Source organism: Vulpes lagopus, chromosome 11, assembly GCF_018345385.1.
Source record: "Vulpes lagopus strain Blue_001 chromosome 11, ASM1834538v1, whole genome shotgun sequence".
In the NCBI taxonomy this organism is placed as follows: domain Eukaryota; kingdom Metazoa; phylum Chordata; class Mammalia; order Carnivora; family Canidae; genus Vulpes; species Vulpes lagopus.
Genome location: NC_054834.1, coordinates 27538152 through 27559675, shown reverse-complemented (window position 1 = coordinate 27559675; position 21524 = coordinate 27538152). Strand labels below are relative to the sequence as shown.

The following is a 21524-nucleotide window of genomic DNA, read 5'->3' as shown; positions in this document are numbered from 1 at the left end:
ATTAATATTTTATTGAGAGGACGCTGTTCTGTTTAGGTTTTCGAGTGGAATTAGCCTACAATTTTCCTTTCTTGTAATGCTTGGGTGAGGTTTTGATACCAAGATTATGCTAACCTCACAAAATCAGTAGGAGTGCAAATTTGTTTCCTGGGGCCACCATAACAAATGTCTGCCGACCTGGAGATTTAAAACTTCAAAGCTATTCTCTAGCTTGGACTTCTGGAAGCCAGAAGTCCAAGATGAAGGTACAGGCAGGGCCATGATCCCTTTGAAAATATTGCTTTACCTCTTCCAGCTTCTGGTGGCTCTGGACACTCTTTGGCATTAATTGGCTTGTAGCTACAGAAGTCCAATTTCTGCCTCCACCTCCATGTACATTTCTTCTCTCTGCGTCTCTGGGCCTCCTTTCCCATCTCTTAAAAGGACACTCATCACTGGATTTAATCCAGCTTGACCCGAGTTTGAAATCCTTACCTTAATGACATCTGCAAAGACCCTCTTCCAAAGAAGGTCACGTTTAGAGATTCTGGATGGATCTATCTTTTGGGGATCACAGTTCAATCCACTACAGGGTATATTTCCTTTGGGCAGGATTAATGTTATTTCTCCCTTAAATATTTGGTAGGATTCATGGGTGAAGCTACCTGAGTCAGGGGTTCCTCTGAGGGAGGAGTCTTTTAAATTATATATTTATTATTCCATTCTCCTCCCTTTTCATAATTAAGCAAACTTTACCCCCTTTTTTTAGTTGCTAACCTAGAAATTATAAAATGCCTCCTTGACTCACCAAAGTCTAATATTTATTCTCTTCCTACACAATACTTCATTTTCCCTTTGACTTCACCTTCTGATTTACGTGTCTTTTTTGGCCTTTATTGTAATTTCATGTATGTTTAAACATAGGAGACATGGTTATTTTTGTTTTACACATCAATACGCATTTACACTTACATTTTTATAATTTTCTTTGTTCATATTTGCAATGCTATATGAGATCATATAAAGGCTAATAATGTGGACAATGATTAAATGTTAACATTTCCTTTGTTCTTATTTGTAACAGTCATATGATAGTGTTATAAAGATTAGAGTAACAGGGAAAATTATGCAACACACACTGGCTATCTGCGAGGGAATCCTTGTAGGTCTTATCAGGAGTGCTCCCTTGTATAACTCTGGGGAACACCACTCCCAAAGAATATGTGAGAATAATACCCCTGAAGTTTCTTGTAAATCATGTTCCCTGGACTCATGCCCTAACTGAAGACACCAAGATACAAAAATGCACCAAGTTATTACAACTATATTTAGAAGAATTCTCTAAATCCAGGTTAAAGCCCTGATGGGAAATCTAACAACACGCTAACCATGTTGTGCTGAAGTGGTAAGACTATAGGTGGTTTCCTTTATACTCTTCTTCTCCTTTCCAAAACTTAACTAAACATTAAAAGCACGAGTTACTGACTTCTCTCCTGTACTTCTAAGTCAGGGCCTATCAAAGTCCTCTCAGATGGGAAGACAGGCAGGGGTGGATAAAGGTCTCTTAATTAAATTATTTCACAATCTCTTCATCTATCTCATTACTGCAAGTAATCCTTCCTTAAAGTCATTTTTTCTCCAACATATAGTATCTATAAGTTGTATGGGATCTTGAAAGTCATTTCTTTGAATCACCCAATTACTGCTTGAGTCATCTTCCCACTATTACTTCCGTAGTGTTGGCTGGCTCCTTTTTACTAAAATATAGTCTGTGAACAAGCAACATTAGCATCACCTGGGATCTTATTAGAAATGCAGAACCTCAGGTCCTACCCCAGATTTTCTGAAACAGAACTGGCCTTCTAACAAGATGCCCAGGTAATGCGTATGCACATTCAAGTATGAGAAGCCTAGATCTAACCCAGCCACTTCTGGAAATGAGGAATTCCTTGCCTCCTAAAGCAATCCACTCCAAATTTGAGCATCTCTTAGTGTTAGTAAGATGTTCACTATATTGAACCAAAATGTTTTCCTCAAATTCCAATCTTGGTTTAAACCTGAAGGACTCTACAGAACAAGTCTAATTCCTTTTCTACATGACAATCCATCAAGTATATAAAGAGAAAGATCATGTCCCACCTGGAGTCTTCTTTCCTCCACTAAGCTTTTTCAACTCCTTACCTTCTCCATCAGAGGACAGGATTCAGAGTTTCCTCACATGAAAACATGTTTCAAGTCTTGCTCTACATCCAGGAGAAATGGAGAGTAGCAATATCCTACCCCAGTACCCCCAAAGTGTGTTGAAAGGATGACTTCCCTGGCATAAGTCTTGTTACCTCCATTTCACAGGGATGTGGTTTCAATTCACCCCTACACTGACTTTGTCCTAGTCTTGTAGATTGTAGGCCATTTAAAGTAACATCAGCTGAATTAAAAAAAATGCCCAGGGCTATATTTATGGGGAATGCAAAGAAATATAGGAAAAATTAGTCTGTTTGAAAAAAAAACATGTAAATATATCAGAGGGTTTTAAATATCATACAGTTAAGTGCAATCACTTATGAATTAGACTAATCTGGGGAATTTAAGTAGAGGAGAGGTCATTATAAGTTGGGGTAAGCAAAGAAAAATAGCATGATGGGAAGAGCATGCACTTTAAGCCAAGAGACCTCCGTGGGACTCCTGGCTTTGATACTTCTTGGGTGTACATAGGAATATTAAGTCCTTCTGAGCTTCTCCATCTGTGAAATGTAACAATGGGATTTAGTGTGCAGTCGATGTGAGACAAATGTGGCACCTGTGGAAGCATTGTAAACTGGTACACCTAGATACATATGCTTATTAGTAAGTTCAGCACTCCGGCAGGGAAGAGAAGTTGCAGGAAACCATGTCCAAGAAGGAAATAGCAGGAACAGCTGTGTAGGGTGGGATGAACTCAGTGTGTTGGAGGTGACAGGACTGAGACAAATAGTATGAAGATCCAGTTCCCTTCAGCTGCCCTGGTGACAGCCACACCAGTCCTGATGCACCACGAGGAAGACTCAAAACATCTGGAAATGCTCACGGTGAAGTGGGCAGCCTCACAAGGCTGTGAACTCCGTGATGCCACTTGGGGAGTCCAAGCAGAGTTGTGAAAATTGCACTCGGGGGAATTTGCAGGAGCATTTCCACCTGGGAAGGAGGCTGGACCAGCTGACTCTGAAGGGCTTTCTAGCTCAAAGCCTCTGGATCTTGTGGTTCTCCGTGGGGGGAATCGGATGGAAACAACTCTGCTCGGCTGATTTCCGCTTTCTTTGCTTTCCTTGTAGTCTACTCAGAAGAAACCTGATCCCTTGCCAGCTGAGGACCCCTGCACCACTATTTATGTTGCTGCCACAGAACCTGTCCCAGAACCTGCCCCAGAACCTGTCCAGGTGAGGCATCTCTCTGAGCCTCCTCCCTGAAGGGAGGGTAGAGGTGGAAGAGGGGAACCGTGAGACATGACTAGAGCCAAAATAAAGCAGTCCTGAAGTGGGGGAGGCAGGCCTTAGCAAGTGGGTCACCAGGATCCTCCACGGCCTTGGCTGTGGGACTTCTGGGAGACCCTTCCTGGCTGCTCACATGGAGACACAGCTCTTTCTCTCTCACTAGTGTTTCTCGGAGAGCTGTCCAAAAACCACATCAGAATCAGCTGGCATATTTGCTAAAAATAAAGATTCCTGGAGCTTTCTACTAGGATTCTGTTCAATCAGAACATCCATGGTGAGCAACCAGGCATCTATACATTAAAAAACAACCTCCCCAAGGGATCCTAGACCAAATGTATATTTGGGATTTGCATCTTGAGTCCAAGGTGTATAACAGAATCACAGGGAAGCTTTGTGAGAAGGCTCATGCCTGTGCTCCATCCAGCCCGATTTCATCAGAATGTCTAGGCAGGGAGTGTGCCTGGCATAAGCGGGGAAGGGACTATGGTGTGCAGCCCAGATCGAGCCTCGCCAGCTACCCCCACTGCAAGATCAGCATGGATTAAGTTTACTTGACAGGAATTATTCCTTTTCCTAAATGGGCAGAAATAAATTCTGGGCTGAAATCTTAGATCCAGTGGGGTTCTATTACATGAGATAATTGAGGATCAAAAGGTCTCAGAAATGCCTGCATTTATCCCTCTGCCGCAAAGTTCCTACCAGACAGACAGACCCCTGGAGGACGCCCTGTCTGCACCTGGAGCTCTAGTCTCAGAACAGTGTCCCAGCCAATGGGGGAATTAAACACATGAATCTGGCTTTAAAAAGCTTTAAGCAATAATGCAGATTTTTAGGGATGTTTTCTTCATCAAAAATAGTCTATATTTCACATTTTACAGCCAAACTTCCTGAATTCCTCCATTCCTGTCTTTCTCTGCCTCTTGAATCCCTCTACCTCGAAGATGTCTTTGCCCACAGCCCCATCGTACCCCCACCCCACCCCCGCAATCCATCCTTCTTTCTTTGGGTCTCACCATCCCTTTCTAAAGCTCATACGTTAGCATTCTCTTGGCTTCCCCACTCCATGCTCAGCACCAAAGCAAATGGCAAGGGGAGGCCGGGAGCCAGGAGACACAGCTCCCGGTCTCCCCGATGGTGGGGCGTGCGTGAGCTGGGGCCTTGGAGTCCGGGGGGGGCGGTGCTGGCAGTGTGGGGACCTGAGTGCGGGCCCTGCCCAGGCCACCAGGCCTCCTGGAGACTCCTCTTCCTAAGCAGTGCGGTGTCCATTTGTAGCCTGTGCTGCTGCCTCTCCTTAGACATCCTGTCTCTTGCCCCCAGGAACCACATTCTATCACAGTCTACGCCAGCGTGACGTTCCCAGAGAGCTGACACCACAGGCTCAGTGAAGGGACTTTCTGAAGAAATATGGAGGGGGCACCGTGGACCCCGAACTTAGCTCCAGGTCCCAAGCCCCCCGTGACACTCTGCACATCTGTACTCCTCTCGGATCAACTCCCTGGTGACGCTCCCTGCACAGCCACCTGTGGGACGGACAAAAACTGGGGACTTCGAGCCACGCAGCCTGCTCCTGGGGCCCAGCCTGGGGACAGGACCATTGGTGTAGCTTTCCAGCTCTGTGGTGTAGCTGGAAACGAGTGATGTGAGTCCCGGGAGCCCAGGCCTCCAGGTGGTGCTCCTTGCTGGGCCTGGACCTTGAGAGCCGAAGGACAAAGCTGGGACACCTAGTGCCTCGCTCCCACGCTGGCCGCCAGCCCCAGGATCTGGGACCTCTTACCTCGTGCCTCCTGTGAGCTGCCTCGGCCCTGTGAGCTGACCCCGCACCACGCGGACCTGATCCGCACAGACCAATCAAGGCTGTGCGCCTCACTTTCTCTCTCTGGACCGACGCTGAAGGGTGATGAACTCCTTACTCTATGTAGAACACTCTGAGATTACTCTATGAAAGAAGCTAATAGAGTCAGTATATTTGCAAAACCCAGAAGCTGAAAGGTCAATAAACTGACAAGACTGTGAGGTCTCTGAGCTTTGAATCGTGGAAAGAAAATCACCTAGGATGCTTAAAAAACTTACAGAATAGTTAAGTTTAATATTATATAACATACATGTACTTATATGTATAATATTTAAGTATTTAAGGATACTTAAAACTGCAGTGCAGATGGCATTAGGTTTAAAGGAAGGTGACAAGTGTTTGATGATGCTGTTACAGAGGAACTCGGATAATCAGAACTTGTCCCAGGCCGATTGTTCACTTCTCAAAACGGTCTTTGTTTTTTATTTATTTTGTTTTAAGATTTTATGTATTTATTCCTGAGAGACACACAGAGAGAGGCAGAGACACAGGCGGAGGGAGAAGCAGGCTCCCTGCAGGGATCCCGATTCGGGACTCGATCCCGGGACCCCGGGGTCATGACCTGAGCCGAAGGCGATGCTCCACCGCCGAGCCCCCCTAGCATGCCTCAAAATGATCTTTAAATCCCTACTTCTCTGGTTCTTCTGTTGAACAGCACCGGGGAGTCTCAGCTGAGACCGTGTCACCGTGTTCTGAGCCTGTTTACACCAAGGCCTCACGTCCTCTGGGTCTTTACCTGGCACCAGGCACTCCCCTTCTCGCACTAAATTTATCCTCAAGTAAAAAATGAACCTACTGTAACCCAACCGCTCCAAATAATTGAATGCTTAATAACTTAAATTGCAGACTGCAGACAGAATGACTTTTTTTTTTTTTAATAAGTAAAGCCCTATATTCTTATTTTCTGCTCTCAAGCCCACTCGCTTCTGTTTAAGCACTTTGATTGGTTGAATAGGGTCCGGTGCGACTTTAGTGGCTGCGGCTTCAGAAGCCACCGGCAGGCTCCCAGTCTTGCGACCAGGGCACCCATCTCGCGCCCCAGGATGTGGGCGCCAGTGGCCCTCCTGGGCCCCCCGGGCCTCCCCGCCTCCGCGGGCCTGGGGGCCTCGAGGCTGCTGCTGCACCGCCGGCACCCGAGTGACCTCTCCAGCGTCCCCTCTGCCTGCCTTTGTGGTTTCCAATTCAGAGTCTGGGGCTGAGGGGCCGGGTGCGGGTCAAGTGACCCTGTTCTGCTCCGGAGGGGGCTGGGAGCTGGGAGCTGACCCGTCCCACTCGCACGGTGGGGGCTGCGCCCCGCGGCCTAGGACCTGGGGAACTCCGCAAACACAAGCAGGTGGGATTCGAGGCTCAATTCTGAGCAGATTAAAGTTTTAAAAGAGGTTGACCCTGCCACCCCCGTAGGACCGCAGGCTCATTAGCAGTCTGTTCTCAAAATCTGAGGCAGCTGCCACGAAGGATTTGTGAGCCTGCGGTTAGGAGCACTCGTCCCCTACGTCCCCGAGGCCACCCGGATTGTTCCAGTAGGTTGGTTCCGGCCCCTGGGGTTCTCCTGCGGCCCAGTTCTCCCCAGCGAAGCGATGGAGACAACAAGGGAAAGAAGATGCCCCCGCTGAGCGCTCCCTGGCCTAGGCTCCAGACCCCACTGAGGAGGGTGGCTGCAACTGGAGGACTCTCGGGCGACCCTCGAGTAACACCTGACGTCGTGTTCGCCCGGCAGGCTGGGGGCCCTGGGCTCCTTCCCTTCCCCGAGGGCGCGGCCCGTGGTCTGCAGCTTTCCCCTCCTCGGGCCTAGAAAGGGAAATCTAGACTTTAGAGCCCCGTTTCCCCGTGTTTCTTTTCTAATATTTTCTTCTGACTGAGATGTGTGAATTCAGGAGAACCCAAGAGGAACAGGCTATTCTTGGATTTAAGGGGCTGGTGCTCAGGGAGCGCAGCGCAGTGTCGTCCCAGGCTTCTTTAGGACGCTTGGCGCTGGCCGGGCAGACAGGCGGGCTGAGGAACCGCTCATCGCAGTAATTTACGTCTCTTCCTGAATTTTTGCTTCTACCTCCTGGAAATGAATAAACTTTGGAGAATCCATCAAGGAATCTGGCCTTTGGCTTGTGTTACCTGGAGGGTTCCTAACATAGCAGCCGGCAGGACACGTTGGACAGCCTCGGGGCTCCGCAGCCGTCGAACACTGAGGTGGCCGACTGGGCTGGGTGAGCTGTGACGCGGTCCCTTTCCTAGGGTGTGGGCCAGGTTCGCTCTGCGGCCTCCAGTCACCAAAGTGGGGAGCCAGCCTCCCCCAGGGAAGAAAGCAGCGCCGGCCTGCACCTGCCAATATTCCCAAGGTGACATAAATATTAGAGTTGCCTGGGGAGCCCTGAAAACCATACTGATGCAAGGCCCCTGGGGGCTCAGTGGTCGAGCGGCTGCCTTCAGCTCAGGGCGTGACCCCGGGGTCCCGGGATAGAGTCCGGCATCGGGCTCCCTGCATGGAGCCTACTTCTCCCTCTGCCTGTGCCTCTGTCTCTCTTTGTGTCTCTCATGAATAAATAAATAAAATATTTTTTTAAAAATTAAAAAGTTCTGATGTCCAAAGCCTACCTCTGACCCAAACAAAATCTGGGTTGACATGTTCAGAACCACCAACCTACAGCCTGTGTAACCAGAAAGGCTTTGGGGACGCGTTCCAAGCAGCAGCCACAAGAGGGAGATGTAGCCATACGGTCCACCCCACACCAGCATCACCAGCACCTCTCCTTGGTCCAACGGAGGACTTAGTCACAGGCTGACTGAAGCTGCGGCGGTTGACAAGGTTGACAACCCCGACGGGCTGGCGGAGAGTTGGCCCCTTCCCTGGAGACAAGGAAGCCCGTTGAGGGTTGATGGCCAGTTCTAGTCCAGGTTCCCTGCAGGAAGGAAGACTCCTGATCTTACTCTACACTTCATTCACTCAACGAAGTCATGAACTTCCTGCTAAGTGTCAGAGCTCTTCCTCCAGTGGGAGGTACGACTAGCACAGGCGGTTGCAGCACGACCCCACGTAGACAGCGTGTGACCCAGGGGCCCAGGTGGAAAGCGGGTGATGCCATCAGTGATTCCGGTGGGCCTGGGCTGGGCAAGCCCGCACGGGCAGTCACCTCAACGGGGCAGAAGGGGGTGCGCGGTGAGCACAGAGGACATGCACCAAACTCAGACTTCAGGGGTGGGGAGGGTAAGCTTATTTTAGCTACGGAAGTTGAAGTAATAATGGGAATGAAGTAGAACGTTTCCAGCCCAAGACAAGACACTGCAGCTTAGGATTAGAAAGAGAGAAAGACAAGAACCCAGAGAGGGCCTACCCCACTGCCATCCTGGGCCCTCTGCCCGATCCCAGGGGCTCGGTCGGTAACCTCGAAATCATTCCGGACACCTGCCAGCTCAACTGGAGATCCATGGAAGAATGGCTACAACTCTGCACACAGAAAACCACCACTTTCTGCAAGGTAGGAGGCGTGTGAAGTGAACCCCAGAAAGGCCATGGGGGGGAGCCCCGGCTGCGGCCCAGGGCTTGGGGAGCCCCGGAGAGCCACGTCCCAGCTTTCAGAAGCGCTCATTGAGGGACCTCCCCGCCTGAAAGGGGCTCAGGTGGCCAAGCGGGGGCAGAGTCCTGGGGGGACAGGTGGTGTCAGGGTCCTCGGGGTCACAGGAGACGGGTGCCCGAGTGCGGCAGGGTTCCTGGCCTCGGAGCGGGGAGGCTGGCGCCGTGAGCGGGCCCAGGCCTGGGCTCTCGATCGGGGTCTCCATGAACCACCGACGGGCACAGTCGGCGTCGCTGTGGGCCCAGCAAGCCGCAGGACCTCAGCCCCCATCCTGTCCCGGGAGCAACCCGGGGGCGGGTACCGCAGGAGTCTGCAGGGCTTGGGGACCTAAGGCACGGTGGCGAGCCTGAGATAGAAATGCTGGGTCACAGGCTGGGGGTACCAGGGAGACGGGAAAGATGGACTGCTTTCCCCTGAGGGCATTGAGGAGGGGGATCCGAGCTTCGGGACGAAAGCCACATGGAGCAGTGGGAGCAGACAGGTTAGCCTGGCCCCCTGGGGGGGCAGCGATGCCGGCTGGGCAAAGACACCTGAGAATCCAGGCAGCTGGGCCCTCCCCGGCTTAGCAGGGCCATGCAGCCAAGACCACATTGGCCTATCACGGAAACTGCAAAACTCCAGTGCTAGGGGGATACAGCATGTGGAATTCGTGGAGTTTTTCACCACAATTCTTTAATCTTTCATTTTTAATTTTTGTCTCTTTCTTATTTCAACCAATTTATTTGATCAACTTTTTAAAAAATCTTTGTAAATTTTCATTTTTACAATTACATTTACCTTTTCATCGTATTTAATTTTATCTTGTATATGTATAAGTTTTTCTGTCTTGGTAACTCTGGGAGGCAGTTTCTTCTAAGGGACCAAAACATACACAGGATCTAATGTATGGCTCTATTCTCTTCACCCGTCTGATCATATTTGCTTCTTTGTTTGTTTGTTTCTTCTCTTTTTTTTTTTGTTTTTGTTTTTGTCTTGTTAAAATCTTTTTAAATTTTTGTCTTTACAATTACATTCTATCTTTCCAATGTATTTAATTTTATTCTCATAAATATATGTTTTTCTTTCCTTACAATTTTGAGATGTAGTTTCTTCTGACAAACTGATCCAACTACACTCAGGATATAATGTATTGCTCTGTTCTGGTTACCTGTCTGTTTATGTTCCTTCTCTCTGTCTCTTTGTTTTGTCTTTTAATTTTCATTTTTACAGTTACATTCTATCCTTTCACTGTATGTAATTTTTGTTTGTACATATAATTTTTTCTTTTGTTACAATTTTGGGATCTAGTTTTCAAACAAATGGACCAAAATACACATAGGATCTAGTGTATTGTCTATTTTGTTCACCTGTCTGATTATAGTCTCTCTCTCTCTCTCTCTTTCAGTTTCAGGTTTCTTCTGATTTGTTTAGTGTATATTTCTCTTTGGTTGTTATTGCCATTTTAGCATTTTGTTCTCTCGTTCATCTATTCTTCTCTGTGTAGAATGACAAGATGGAAAAACTCATCTCAAAAAAGAGAACAAGAGGCAGTACTGACTGCCAGGGACCTAATCAGTATGGACATAAGTAAGATGTTGGAACTAGAGCTCAGAATAAGAATTATAAAGCTACTAGTTGACCATGAAAAAAAGTATAGAAGACACTAGACAATCTCTTTCTGGAGAAATAAAAGAACTAAAATCTAATTAAGTTGAAATAAAAAAGGCTATCAATGAGATGCAATAAAAGATGGAAGCTTTAGCTGCTAGCACAAATGAGAAGAGAGAATTAGTGATCTAGGAGACAAGATGATGGAGAATAAAGAAGCTGAGGAAAAGGGATAAATAACTACTGGATCACCAGGGGAGAAGTAGAGAGATAGGTGATACCATAAAGCAAAATAATATCGGAATAATTGGGATCCCAGAAGAAGAGGAAAGAAAGAGGGGCAGAAGGCATATTGAAGCAAATTACAGCAGAGAACTTCCATAATCTGGGTAAGGAAACAGGCATCCATGTCCAGGAGGTAGAGAACCCCCTCAAAATCAACAAAAATAGGTCAACCTTCCAACATACAATAGTGAAAGTTACACATCTCAGAGACAAAGAAAAACCTGAAAACAGCCCAGGATAAGAGGTCTGTGACCTACAGGGTAGAAACATTAGAGTGGCAGTAAACTGCCATGATATATTCTTGGTGCTAAGTGAGAAAAACATGCAACCAAGAATATTCCATCCAGCTAGGATCTTGTTCAAAACAGAAGGAGACAGGACACTGGCAAGCTGGCGGAGGAGTAGGGTCCTCAACTCATCTGGTCCCACCAACTTACCTAGATAACTTTCAAAACATCCTGAACACCTACGAATTCGACCTGAGATGTAAAGAGAGAACAGCTGGGACGCTACAGAGAGAAAAGTTTTCGCTTCTAACAAGGTGGGAAGGTGAAAAAAATTAAAAAGAAATAACGCGGGAGAGAGGAACCAAGACTAGCAGGGTAAAGCAGGGCGGTGAAAGCCCAGCCCTGGACAAAAGGGAACTTTAAAAATCTGTGTCCGAAATTTCCCAGACGGAAAAGTGTTTAGCAGGGAAATTGGGCAGAATCACAGGAGAAGCAGGGAAGCCTCAGGATTCCCGGAGTCACAGGGCCCAGGGGGTGGCTCAGTCCTCGAGCATCTGCCTTCCGCTCCAGGCGTGACCCTGGGGTCATGATCCCTGGGTCCCGAGATCGAGTCCAGCATCAGGCTCCCTGCATGGAGCCTGCTTCTCCCTCTGCCTGTGTCTGCCTCTCTGTGTGTGTCTCTAATGAATAAATAAATAAAATCTTAAAAAAAAAAAAAGATTCTTGGAGTCACTATAAGAGGAGGGGTGCCTGGGAGCAAGCTCACCACAACCACTGTCCAATCTTGGTAAAGTCTGGAGCACTGCAGCCCTCCAGGCATTTCGGAGAAGCCGGTGGCTTAGGCCTAGAGCCTGGCAATAGCCGGAAGGCGGGTGCGGGGGGGGCTGTCCTCTTCCCTTTGGGGAGGTGTCCCCGGGAGCATGGGGCCAGAGGCGCAGGGCCCCAGGTCTAGGGCACCAAAGTGGACAGAGCCGGCGATCCTGAGTTCCCCTGGGAAAGGCAGAAACAGGAAGGCACAGGACAGCAAGAACTCTCCTGCGGGGCGGGGGTGGCCAGCTGTGCGGATCAGCACCCTGCGCCCCCCTGGGTGTCTAGGCCAGTGCTGCCAGGAGACTGCGGTTGGTTACTCGTGGGGAGCTCGACTCCAGGGCTGGAGGCCTGGCTGCTGCCAAGTTTTTCTCTTCATTTCACCTTGCACCTGGGATAGGTAGGGCCTCTGGGGAACAAAGGCCTCACAGGGTGAACAGCCCACACTGAACCCAGCACCTGGCAGGGGGGTGGGGGTGGGAGAATCTCTGCCCAGGCACACACACCTGACAGTCCACACAGCAGGCCCCTCCCCCAGAAGAACTGCTGAAAGAACAAGGGAAAAGCAAGTTTACTGAACAAGCAGCACCGGAAAGCTCCAGGAAGGACTGAGGGAAAGTAGTACATAGAACTAGAAGGTCTCTTCCCCCGCTCCACCCCCCTTATGACTCATTTTGATATCAGACTACAGATTTCCAATATTTTTTCTTTTTCACACCTCAACTACAATATTTTACCAACTCTTCATTTTTAAGTTTTTTTCATTTTTATTTATTTATTCATAGACAGAGACAGAGAGAGAGGCAGAGGGAGAAGCAGGCTCCACGCAGGGAGCCTGATGTGGGACTCGATCCTGGGTCCCCACGATCACACCCCGGGCTGCAGGTGGTGCCAAACTGTTGCGCCACCAGGGCTGCCCAAGTTTCTTCCTTTTTGACCTTCGTATTTCTACAATTACATGTCTTAAGATTTTTCACTTCTGGATTCCCTTCAATGTATTCAATTTAATTTTGGTAGATGTATGAGATAAGGGTATTTGTTTTTTATTTTTTCTTTCTCGTTTGTTTTACAATAGTGGAAGTTAGTACCTTCTAACACATGACAGAAATACATGCAGAACCAAGTGGAACACCATGGTGGTTCATTCTGTGAGATTATATTCTCTCTTCCTTCCCATTCTGCCCCCTTCTTTTATCTAGTTTATGTTTTTGTGGTCAATTTTGGTCTTTTATATAAGTATTGCTGGTTTATATAAATTTGGGACTGAGCATCTTCTAACATACAGAACAAAATACACACAGAACCAAGAGGATCACCTTCCAGGTCCCCTCAGGGAGACTACATTCTCTCTCCACTACCACTTCCTCACCACCACCATCACCCCTCTCCTTCTTTTCTTTTCTCTCTTTCTTTTTCTTCTTCTTCTTCTTCTTTGTTTTTGGTTTTTTATCTTTACTACTTTTAAAATTTGTTTTTCACATTAGTGATCCCTTTGTTTTATTTTGTTCTGTTCTTCTTTTGCTTTTATTTTCTGGTCTCTGACCTCTTTGGAATCATCTAGGTGCACTCTACTTAGGTCATGGTTGATATTTTTGACTCAGCTCACTCATATAGCCACTCTGCACTGGATAAAATGACTAGAAGGAAGAATTCACCACAAAAGAAAGAACTGGAAGCAATATTCTCTGCTACAGAGTTACAGAATGTGGATTTAAATATGATATCAGAAATTCAATTCAGAAGCACAATTATAAAGTTATTGGTGGCTCTGGAAAAAAAAGCATAAAGGACTCCATAGACTTTGTTACTGCAGAATTGAAATCTAATCAAACTGAAATTAAAAATAGGTTAACTGAGATGCAATTCAAATTGGACTGAACCACTGGGACTTCATCAAGATAAAAACCTTTGCACACCAAAGGAAACAGTCACAAAACCAACAGGCAACCTACAGAATGGGAGAAGATATTTCTAAATGACACATCAGATAAAGGGCTAGTATCCAAAATCTATAAAGGACTTATAAAACTCGAAACCCAAAGAGCAAATAATCCAAATGAGAAATGGTCAGAAGACATGAACAGACATTTCTCCAAAGAAGACATACAAATGGCCAACAGACACATGAAAAAATGCTCAAAATCACTCAGCATCAGGGAAGTACAAATCAAAACCACGAGATACCACCTCACACCAGTCAGAATGGCTAAAATTAACAAATCAGGAAATGACAGATGTTGATGAGGATGCAGAGAAAGGGGAGCCCTCTTACACTGTTGGTAGGAATGCAAAAGCTGGTGCAGCCACTCTGGGAAACAGTTTGGAGACTCCTCAAAAAGTAAAAATAGAGCTGCCCTACAACTCAGCAGTTGTATTACTGGGTATTTACCCCCTAGACATAAATGTAATGATCCAAAGAGGCACCTGCACCCCAGTGTTTATGCAGCAATGACCACAACAGCCAAACTGTGGAAAGAGCCCAGATGTCCACTGACAGATGAATGGATAAAGAGGTTGTGGTGTATTTACAATGAACTACTACTTAGCCATCGAAAAAAATGAAATCTTCCCAATTGCAATGATGTGGATGGGACTAGAGGGTAATATGCTAATCAAAATAAGTCAATCAGGGATCCCTGGGTGGCACCACGGTTTGGCGCCTGCCTTTGGCCCAGGGCGCGATCCTGGAGACCCGGGATCGAATCCCACGTCGGGCTCCCGGTGCATGGAGCCTGCTTCTCCTTCTGCCTGTGTCTCTGCCTCTCTCTCTCTCTGTGTGACTATCATAAATAAATAAAAATTAAAAAAAAAATTAAAAAAAAAAACAAAATAAGTCAATCAGAGAAAAACAATTATCATATGATCTCACTCATATGTGGGATTTAAGAAACAAAACAGTATCATAGGGGAAGAGAGGAAAAAATAAAACAAGATGAAATCTGAGAGAGAGACAAACCATAAGAGACTCTTAATCATAGGAAAGAAACTGAGGGTTGCTGGAGGGGATGGGGGTGGGAGGATGGGGTAACTAGGTGATGGACATTAAAGAGGACACATGATGGATTGAGCACTGGGTGTTATATAAGACTGATGCATCACTGACCTCTACTTCTGAAACCAATAATACATTATATGTGAATTAATTGAATTTAAATACAAATTTTAAAAAATTTTGTCAAATACCTATTTTTAAATGATGCAAGTGTAAAACATTTTGCTACATAAATATCAGGTGGCAAAATATACAATGATATATTTCTAAAAAGTTCTGAGCTCTGTTTTGAATAGTCCTCTGGTTGGAATTTATGCTGTTAATCTGTTGTTATTTTTTTTTTTGTTTATTTATGTCATAGGGTATTTAAAAAGTAATTCTCATGCTCCAACAAACTTTAAGATAAATTTAGGAAAGGTAATAAATGTTTATTAAGAGATTCCACAAAGCTTGACAAGGAAAATTAAGGGGAAAACACCAAACATATATACTACTCGTCAAAACAAGTTTTGAATACAATTTATTGGTTGTTAAGGAAAAACAAATCTTTCAAATCAAAACAAAATCAGTAAAATTTGTTATTTTTTTTGTCTACTTAAAAAGCAAAGTGGGGAAACAAGCAAGCCAAAAAATTGTCTCAATGTGTGTACACAAAAAATGTCAAAATTAAATTTCAGGTCTGCACCTCTAAAAAAAATAATAAATAAAAGACAACATGAAGAAAACAATCCTACATTGTGTCTGTGTGCTGAGATGACATCACATGCCATGCAGGGCATGCATGTTGTGTATAATGTAATGTCATATGCACTGTTTTGTTATCTGCTTTTTTCACTCAAAAATACCATGTAGAGTTTTTCCTATCATGAAATACTCATTACAAATAAATTTTAAATGGCTAAAAATTAAAAATAACATAAATAAAAAGAAATACAAAGTAAGCTTCCAGGTTGTTCAAACAATAGCATAACAATATATCTTGAATTCCAAAAGAAAAAAAAGGAACCAAGATATCAGATTTACTTTTACTGTAGTCACACTTTGGACCTGCGAATAGGAAGGGGAGGAGGCATAATTTATGCAAGTATCTATGCAAATATTTATGCAAATATTCAACTGTAGATGTAATTAGTTGTTATGCAAAATTTATACTCTCTGCTGACAGTACATTAGAGCTCTTCCTTTCCCCATTCCTCAGTAGCACTTGATATTAGCTGATTTTCTTGGCCAATCAAGTATGTGATATAGCACAGTTGTTTCAATTTTCATTAAAATTGTGTCTAATTTTTTGAAAATATTTTTATGAAACTATTTTTCCAGTTCACCATTATAATAAAAATCAATCCATCCTCCAACATATTAATATTTCAAAAAAAATCAAATAGTATTAATTAACTAAGTGCATTTTTAAATCTCAAACATCCTTTGGTTTGAATGATAAATTATGGTATTATTCTAGAGAGAGGGCAACAAGGAATTGACCAATAGAGTTCACAATGTGGAGATCATTCCACATTCCTTACTGAGAGAAATAAATGCTAATATTTCACTTTGTTAGGAGGTAGGAATATCAATACTAATTAATTGTTATTACTGATAGAAAAATATAGATTTGTATGTTTCTTAAATGTAATGTGTAATCATTAATAGAACTGATTGGTTTCCACATGTAGGCAAGTCTATTAAGCTTTATGACATATTGGTGAGAGAGGAACTAGGCACTAGAAAGTGACTTCTGACTGACCTGTTTGTGGATATAAGGCTCCACTAAGAAGAAATTAGAAGGAAACACTACAGTGAGCTGGTCCAGGGACCCCATCATGAAAATGTATGGCCAGGTCAATTCGAATAAAATGAAACATGGCCATTCTTCTGACAAATTCCAATTGTATTTCAAGCAAATTTTGTTTCATGAATGTAAATGCTATGTTGTTAGGTGCCTGAAAGTTTTATGATTACTACATCTTTAAAGCAGATTGCATGTCCCTTTTATCATTATAGATGCTCTCACTCAAACCACACACCACAATGTACTTATTGCACAGAGCTCATGTAAAAAGGAAATTTAGGAATTATGTTGGAGGCTTGATGACATCAGGTGTATTGACTACTTGATAAAAGTTCAAGGACTTGGGGGGACGCCTGGGTGGCTCAGTGGTTGAACATCTGCCTTTGGCTCAGGGTGTGATCCCGGGGTTCTGGGATCGAGTCCCACAATCGGGTTCCCCAGAGGGAGCCTGCTTTTCCTTCTGCCTATGTCTCTGTCTCTCTCTCTGTGTCTCTCATGAATAAATAAATAAAATCTTAAAAAAAAAAAAAGAAAAGTTAAAAAAAATAGTTCAGGGACTTTGGAATCACTAGATGATACATCATCCACGATTTTCTAAGAAAAAGCGCCACCAATTCTATAAAATGTCTAACAGTAATATTAAGAGTATGACATTTGGGGATATTTAGTCAATCAGCATACTTGCAACAAAAATTGAACACAATGCAAATTAAGTTTTAGGTTCCCAAAGTGCTTGCTACTCAAGAAAATAGGTGTAGGAGACTCCGAAATATGCTTAAATAGTTTAATGTGTGTGTATACATATATATATTTACATATATATATACACCACAAAACAATTACTGTACTCAGCACATCCATCACTGTTAAAAGTTATTTTGTGCCTTTTGTGGTCCTACCCATCTGTCCCACCCATCCCCCAAACAAGTCACCAATGATGGGCTTTCTGTCCCTATAGATAAGTTTGTATTTTCTAAAATATTTTTGTAACTAGAACTTAGAGTATACTTTGAATCTGGCTTCTTTCACTTAGCATGATTACACTGTGATTCACCCATGTTGGCATGTTGGCATATGCTCACCTATATTAATAGGCCACTGTTTTTTACTAGTGAGTAGTATTCTCTTGTATTAATATAACACAATTTGTCCATTTGGGTTGTTTCCAGTTTTGGGATATTACAGATAAAGTTGCAACGAACATTCATGTACAAGTCTTTGTACAGACATATCCTGTCATTTCTTTTTAGTAAATGCCTCGAAATAGAAGAACTGAATTATGTGGTAGGTGAAGTTAAACTTGTTAAGAAATTGCCATTGTTTTCTAAAGTGCTTGTAATCTTATCTTAGTCCATTCAGGCTGCTGGGTCAAAATACTGTAAACCAAGTGGCTTACAAACAACAGAAGTTTATTTCTCATTGTTCTGGAGGTTAGAAAGTGCAAGGTCATGGTGCCCACAGATTCGGTGTCAGGAGGACCCTGTTCCTGGTTTGTAGATGGCTGTCTTTGCGCTGTCCTCACATGGTGGAAGGAGGAGGATACTCTCTGCAGCCTTTTTTTTTTTTTTTATAAGGGCACTAATCCCACTCATGAAGGCTCCATTCTCAAGATCAAATCACTTTCTAAAACCCCCACAACCTGATACCATACCATTGAGGGTTAGGTTACAACATACAAATTTTAGGAGGACATACATGTTCAGTTTACAGCAACCATTTTAGGTACATATATACCAGCAGTGTGTAAGAGTTCCAGTTCTTTCACATCCTTGCCAACACTTGGGACCATGAGTCAGGTTTCTCCAGAGAAACAGAACCAACTGGATATATACATGGATAGCTAGAATGAACTTTATTATATAGAACTGGCTCATGGGACATCGGAAGGCTGAAAAGTCCTACAGACTGCTGTCTGCAAGCTGGAGAACCCAGAAGGCTGGTGATGTGACTTCCAGTCTGAGTCCGAAGGCCTGAGAATCCAGAGCACTGACGGTGTGATCCCCAGGTGAGGGGCAGTGAGGCACAGAGAGCCAATTTAACCTTCCTCTGCTCTACTCAGTGCACCAGTTCAAATGCTAACCTCTTCTAGAAACACTCTCTACCACACACTCAGAAGTAATATTTTATCAGCTGCCTGAGTATCCTATGGCCCAATCAAGTTGATGCATAAAATTCATCAGCCCAGTGAGTCTTCTTAATTTTACCCATTTTAAAGGATGTGTAGAAATACTTCACTGTGGTTCTAATTTGATTTCCCTAATGACTACAGATGTTGACCTACCATCTGTAGGTCTTCCTTAGGAAAACATCTATTCAGATCTTCCGCCAATTTTTAAATTGGATTTATTCTTTATTTTGCTATGGAGTTGTAGGAGTTCTTTGCATATTTTGGATAGAAGCATCTTATCAGATGTACAATTTGCAAATATTTTTTCCTATTTGGGGGGGTTGCTTTTGCATTTTGGTTTCCTTTGCTGCACAGAAGTTTTTTAGTTTAATGTAGGCTCATTTGTTTTTGCTTTGATTGCTTTTGATTTTGGTGCCAGATTAAAAAAATCATCACCAAGACTTGTGTCAGGAAGCTTCCTGCCCATGTTTTCTTCTGGGGTCTTGTGGTTTCAGGTCTTATATTCAAGTCTTTAATCTATTTTGAGGTAATGTTTGTCTATGATGTAAGATCATGATCTGTTTCACTTTTTGCATGTAAATATCCGGTTTCCTCAGCACCATTATTGAGGAGGCTGTCCTTTTCACATTATTGATTCTTGGCTCCTTTGTTATAAATTATGTGACCAAATATGTGTAGGTTTATTTCTGATTTTGTTTATTTGACCTCTCTCTCTTTCTTTTCTTTTTCTATTGGTGAGAGTCTTTTCAAATCCATTCATCTTTTCAAAGAACCAACTCTTAGTTTTATTGATCTTCTTCTCTATTTTCTATTCATCCCTCTAGCATTTATTTCTGCTCTAACCTTTATTATTTCCTTCCTTCCACTAACTTTAGGCATCACTTGTTCTCTTTTTCTAGTTCCCTTAGGTGGAAAGTTATTTATTTGCTTTTTTAAGATAGGCATTTATTGCTATGAACTTCCCTCTTCGAACTGCTTTTGCTGCTTCCCACAAACTTTGATGTTATGTTTTCATTTTATCTCAAGGTATTTAAAAGATTTTTATTTCTTCTTTGACCCATTAATTATTTAGCACATGTTGTTTAATTTCCACATATTTGAGAATTTTCCAGTTTTCTTTGCATAATTTCTAGTTTTGTATCCTTGTGGTCAGAAAAGATGCTTGATATGAATTCATTTCTCTTTATTAAGACTTGCATTGTCTAACATATGATCTATTCTGGAAAATGTTCCATGTGTACTGGGAAGAATGTATATTCTATTGTTTTGGGTTGGAATGTTCTATGTATATATTTGTTCAGTCCATTTGGTCTAATGGGTCATTTTTTTAAAAGATTTTATTTATTCATGGGAGACACAGAGAGAAAGAGAGAGGCAGAGACACAGGCAGAAGGAGAAGCAGGCTCCATGCAGGGAGCCTGACATGGGACTCGATCCCGGGTCTCCAGGATCAGGCCCTGGGCTGAAGGCAGCACTAAACTACTGAGCCACCCAGGCTGCCCTAATGGGTCATTTAAGGCTGATGTCCCCTTATCATTTTTGTCTAGATGATCTATGCATTGATGTAAATGGGATATTAGAGTCCCCTACTATTATTGCCTTGCTGTCAGTTTCTCCCTTTAGGTCTATTCATATTTGTTTTATATGCTCCTATGTTGGGTGCATTAATATTTACAAATGTTACATCCTCTTGTCAGATTGACCCCTTTATCATTATGTGATTGGATGTATATAACTTTAGCTGTTATATACACACACAGATTGTGTGTATAAGGACACACAGATTGAAGGTGAAGGGACAGAAAAAGATATTCCATACAAGTGGAAACCAAAAGAAAGCTGAAGTAGCTATAGTTATATCAGACAAAGTAGAATTTGAAACAGAGGATAGTATATGTTCAAGTATAATATTTTTCATTCTGCTTCGCTTTGTTTATTTTCTTGGGACTGTAACCCCTTTCCTCCTCATGGCCATGTGAGAAGCTGATCATTAATATTTCCCTTAGAATCAAATTGAGCTGGAAAGGGGCCATAGCTTTAGATTGAATTCATCTGCAATTAACTTAACCCTTCACCACGAGTGCCTTTTAGATCTTGCTAATATTTGAGGTGGGACAGGGTTGGGCTGTAGTTTCAGTATTTTTTATCTACTTTTATATTAAAACTCTAGAATCTAGCTATTACAAAATATGTGGCATCTTACAATGTATCTCTGACTTCCAGGCCCTCCTCAGTACCACTTTCTCAGCAAAATTCTGGAGAGGATGGGAATTGTTGGGCAAAATAATTTGGTTTTGCATTGGAGGCTTCCAAATTCTATCCTGTCTTGCCAGCGCACACTGTCACCTAAGTTTCATCTAAATTTGTCCTTCTTCTCAAAGTCTCTGTTATTTCAGGCTCTCTCTTCTTGTCTGGACCCCAGACCAGCCTCCTGCCCCAAGTTTTGAGCTATTTGGGCTCTGTGCTCAACTACAAAGAGCACATTTTCCACTGGAATTCAGTCCATCAAAGGTTTTTTGCACACACCATTCATCGTGTGTCCCATAGAAAAGTATGATTTTTATTTTGTCTTTGTTGTTGTCATTATGGAATGGGAGGACTTTTGTATCTTTCTGCATCATATCAAGAGAAGTCCCCAAAGTTAGGATCTTCTTGATAAAAATATACTAGTATTGTTTGGTAATCTAAGGCTGAAAGATAAGAGATACGACACTGGTCCAGGCTCAACAGGAGATACATTCTTGAATAAGACACTAATGTAGAATTTCTAAAGACATAGACATGTGACCAAGCAAGATTTGTAAATGGCAAGGGAGGACTGAACATTTCTACAGAGAAAGAGAAA

The 21524-nt window shown here is 43.6% G+C and overlaps 2 protein-coding genes across 2 annotated transcripts in view; both read left to right on the top strand.

The window, feature by feature from the left end:
- Positions 1 to 6167, top strand: part of SLAMF1 (signaling lymphocytic activation molecule family member 1) — a 32923-nt gene extending 26756 nt beyond the window's left edge. Inside the window, exons 6-7 of the mRNA XM_041722609.1 lie at positions 3288 to 3392; positions 4764 to 6167. Of these exons, the coding sequence (XP_041578543.1) occupies positions 3288 to 3392; positions 4764 to 4814 (156 nt within the window). The 3' untranslated portion in view covers positions 4815 to 6167. The remainder of the gene's footprint in view (positions 1 to 3287; positions 3393 to 4763) is intronic.
- Positions 6168 to 8135: 1968 nt separating this feature from the next.
- CD84 (CD84 molecule) overlaps positions 8136 to 21524 on the top strand; it is a 39136-nt gene continuing 25747 nt past the window's right edge. The window contains exon 1 of the mRNA XM_041723648.1: positions 8136 to 8768. Within this exon, the coding sequence (XP_041579582.1) occupies positions 8726 to 8768 (43 nt within the window). The 5' untranslated portion in view covers positions 8136 to 8725. The remainder of the gene's footprint in view (positions 8769 to 21524) is intronic.